This window comes from Limanda limanda, chromosome 2 (genome assembly GCF_963576545.1).
Source record: "Limanda limanda chromosome 2, fLimLim1.1, whole genome shotgun sequence".
Classification (NCBI taxonomy): Eukaryota; Metazoa; Chordata; class Actinopteri; order Pleuronectiformes; family Pleuronectidae; genus Limanda; species Limanda limanda.
Genome location: NC_083637.1, coordinates 27,668,674 through 27,672,334, shown reverse-complemented (window position 1 = coordinate 27,672,334; position 3,661 = coordinate 27,668,674). Strand labels below are relative to the sequence as shown.

Sequence of the window (3,661 nt, the reverse complement as noted above, 5' to 3'; positions counted from 1 at the left end):
CAAGCACCTCACCAGTGGTGTATAAAGTACTTGAAAGACATACTTGAGTAAAAGTACAGATATCTTACTTGAAAGTGACTCCGGTAAAAGTAAAAGTCACCCATCAGAAAATGACTTGAGTAAAAGTCTTAGAGGTGCTCATATTAAATGTACTTAAGTATCAATAGTATCTGGTGTTGAAATGTACTTAAGTATCAAAAGTAAAAGTACAAGTACCAAAATTTAAAATGCTAAGTGCTTTTTATAGTAGGCCTATACAGACAAAAACAACCCAAAATTGTTCAGTTCAGGATTTATTTATTTCAACTGACTGAAAAAATTATAACAACTACAAATTTTGAACTTGAGATGCTGAGGTTAAAATAGTATTGGACAAGTGCATCTGAACTTCTAGAGACAACAAAGAATCAATACAACAGAATAAACAAGTGCCTCTTGATTCTACCTAAGAACACTAATAGACCTGCCACTAATAGACCAAATGAACCTTTTGTGTCTATTAGCTGTATTTTGTAACTGCCTGGATGTTTACCTGCCTGTGTACCTGCCCGCCAGCTTGTCCACGCATCTACATGTAAGCCTGTTTATTTATCATTAGACTCTCTTCACTGAATGGGCCTGCGCTTGTGTTTGCATTTGTTTCCAGCAGGGTGACAATACACCTGTAGGGTATCTTGCCTGTAGGGACGACAAAGTGAAGACACAACCCTGCTTGAAGTTGTACACATTAGCCAGTTTGTACAATACATATATAAAGAATCAACAGCTTCTAAGTTGTGTTGAGTCAGCACAAAGGGCGACTAAGGATTGGAATTGGCAATATATAGATATATAATATCTTTGCAAAAATTATATTGGCATTATAGTGAGTGGAAAACTGGGCCTGATTACCCAGGGTTCCATTTGGCGAGGTCCATAAAAAAACCTGAATTGTGTGCATGAATATGCAGTAGTAGTAGTCCACGACACAGTGTTTGTTTTTGGTTGTGTTGGCTGAAAGCTGTTTTTGCGTTTGCTTATATAATTGGTTGTGTTGTTTGTTTTTCCATCTGGACTTGTTTTAAATCTGTTTGTTTTGTTTACGTGGACGTGTAAGACTAAGTAGACACTGCCAACCAATGATAGTCTATTTGCCAACAGTTTTTGTTTAAACCAACTACTTCCAATATTTCTTTAAGAAAAGTTAACCACTTGCTGCTTCAAGCTATGTATTTATGTGCAGATGTTGACACGAAGCAGGAAAGGGAAAACGAATGTGAATGGACAAAGGAATACCTTCAAAAAATTATGCAAAGTCACCTAATAAAAGCCCTCAAAAAGCCAATTAATTTGCCTGAATAATAATCCTTACAATTTCAATAGGGCCTCACGTCTGTCAGTGCCTGTCAGTGCTCGGGCCCTAATAATAAAGACTGAACTGAGCTCCTGCAGGGGCGAGAGAGCGAGAGAGAGGTGCGCCGTGTGTAAAGGTGCACGTTGCGCCAACGTCCGCTGCTCAAGTAACGAGCCAGTTTTGAGAATGTAAGAAGTAGAAAGTACAGATATTTGTGCTCAAATGTAGTGAGTAAAAGTTAAAAGTCGTCAGGAAAATAAATACTCAAGTAAAGTACAGATATGTGAAAAATCTACCTAAGTACAGTAACAAAGTATTTCTACTTTGTTACTTCCCACCACTGCACTTCACACATTGTACCACTATTAATTAGAGGAACGTTTTGAAACTACAAAGAAATTGGGCAGAAATTATGTTCATTTGGTTTCAAACAAACATGTACTATAGTTTATTGGGCTATTAATGTTACATGCAGTTTAACAGCACCTTTGACAATTATATTAGAATCTTAACTGGTGTGATGACTTGTGTTTTGTGTAATATTAATAATTGTCATGATGTCAACAATATAACTGAGAAATGTGTTGACAGTAAATTGTGATGATGCTTTCTTCTTTTCTGGCAGTTTCAATATGGCTCCCATTTCCACTTCTCCTTTTTTGCGGGCCTTGCCTAAAGTGACCATTGTGCTGGCTGGGGTCATAGTGCTGTTTTTAATGTACTATCGGTCTATTCCATCTCCAAGATGTCACCCTCCCCCAAAAGGTGTGACAAGGCATACCAACACGTCACAGAAGAAGACTAGCAAACCTGTTGTGCTGCTTTGGTTTTGGCCTGATGATAAACAATTTGATTTTCAACTCTGCAAGGATTTAAACATCAACAGCTGCCACCTGACGGATGATAGATCCTTATACTCCGTAGCTAATGCAGTTGTGATATTTCACAAAGCTATCAAAGATGACCTGTCCAATCTTCCCACCACGCCAAGGCCCAAATTCCAAAGGTGGATCTGGTTTAACATGGACCCACCCACCAGCACACGCAAGATACCAGGCATCGAAGACTTTTTTAATTTAACCTTGAACTACAGGCGGGATGCAGACATCCCTGCTCGCTGGCAACTGACTGTCAAGAAGCAAATAGATAAGGAATTTGAGCTGCCTGAAAAATATCTATTGGTTTGTTGGATTGTGAATGCTAATAACCTTAACACAAGCACAGAGGCGAGATACAGCTACTACCGTGAGCTCGCAAAACACATAAAGGTGAACATCTTTGACAGCTCCTCTGCCAAGAACTTGAAGGGAGAAAACTATTTCATAACTATTAGTAAATGCAAATTCTTCCTTTCCTTCGAGGATTCAGTTCACCCAGATTACATCACAGACACATTTAATGGTCCTCTTTCAGCAGGCACTGTACCAATTGCTTTAGGCCCACCCAGAAGAAACTATGAGAATTTTTTCCCAAGTACTTCCTTCATACACATAAATGACTTTTCTGGTCCCTTTGCACTGGCTGAGTATCTCCTCGAAGTGGACGAAGATAATGAGGCTTATATGAATTACTTTCAATGGCGACGATTCTATAATGTCAGACGCCATTTTAATGAGGAGAATCAAGAGTTTGCACACGCTGTCTGTCAGGCATGTCGTCACATAGTCTTAACCAATGAGTTCCGAGTTGTACGTGATCTCTACAAGTGGTACTTAATTTGATTCTCTTATTTTCATAGTTACCATGTACACAGTCTCATTATATTCTTGAGAATGTTATTGTCACAGTTATTGTTTTTTTTTCAGTTGTCTATCAGGGAATGCATTTCTGGCTTTGTATATTGACGCTTAACAAAATCTGTGTTTTGTGTGTTATTTCTGGAGTGGTTAGTGAGTCTTTAATGAAGCTATTTGTGCCACAGTGTGTCGTCTTTACTACTCAGGAGTACATTATTTTAGAATTACTTAAAGCTAAATTTCCCCCAGAAACTTTTGGTCATATTCGCTGACACCATATTCTTGATGGTGGTAGATGAGGCTGCAAATTTGGCTCCTCCAGCTCAACCCACATTTCATAATTCCATGGGCCCCGTGACCCTGATGGTCCAAACATGAACTGTGTTAGCTGGTTTCTGTTTATCATTGAAATAACTGTGAGTTTGAGACCTTGGGCTCAACATCGCCCTCCGTGAGTGGATACTGCACTTCCTGATGGGTAGACCCCAGGTGGTGCAGATAGGCAGCACCACTTCCTCCATCCTGACTCTCAACACCGGTGCCCTCCAGGGCTGCGTGCCCAGTCCTCTCCTGTACTCCCTGTTCACGCATG

General features: G+C 39.7%; 1 protein-coding gene across 1 annotated transcript; it reads left to right on the top strand.

The window, feature by feature from the left end:
• Positions 1 to 1,965: 1,965 nt before the first annotated feature.
• LOC133027597 (4-galactosyl-N-acetylglucosaminide 3-alpha-L-fucosyltransferase 9-like) lies at positions 1,966 to 3,054 on the top strand. The gene has a single exon (XM_061094649.1). The coding sequence runs from the start codon at positions 1,966 to 1,968 to the stop codon at positions 3,052 to 3,054; it is 1,089 nt and encodes a 362-aa protein (XP_060950632.1).
• Positions 3,055 to 3,661: the final 607 nt, after the last annotated feature.

Excerpts from the sequence above, each read along its gene's own strand:
- LOC133027597 (XM_061094649.1), top strand. The coding sequence starts at position 1,966 with ATGGCTCCCATTTCCACTTCTCCTTTTTTGCGGGCCTTGCCTAAAGTG.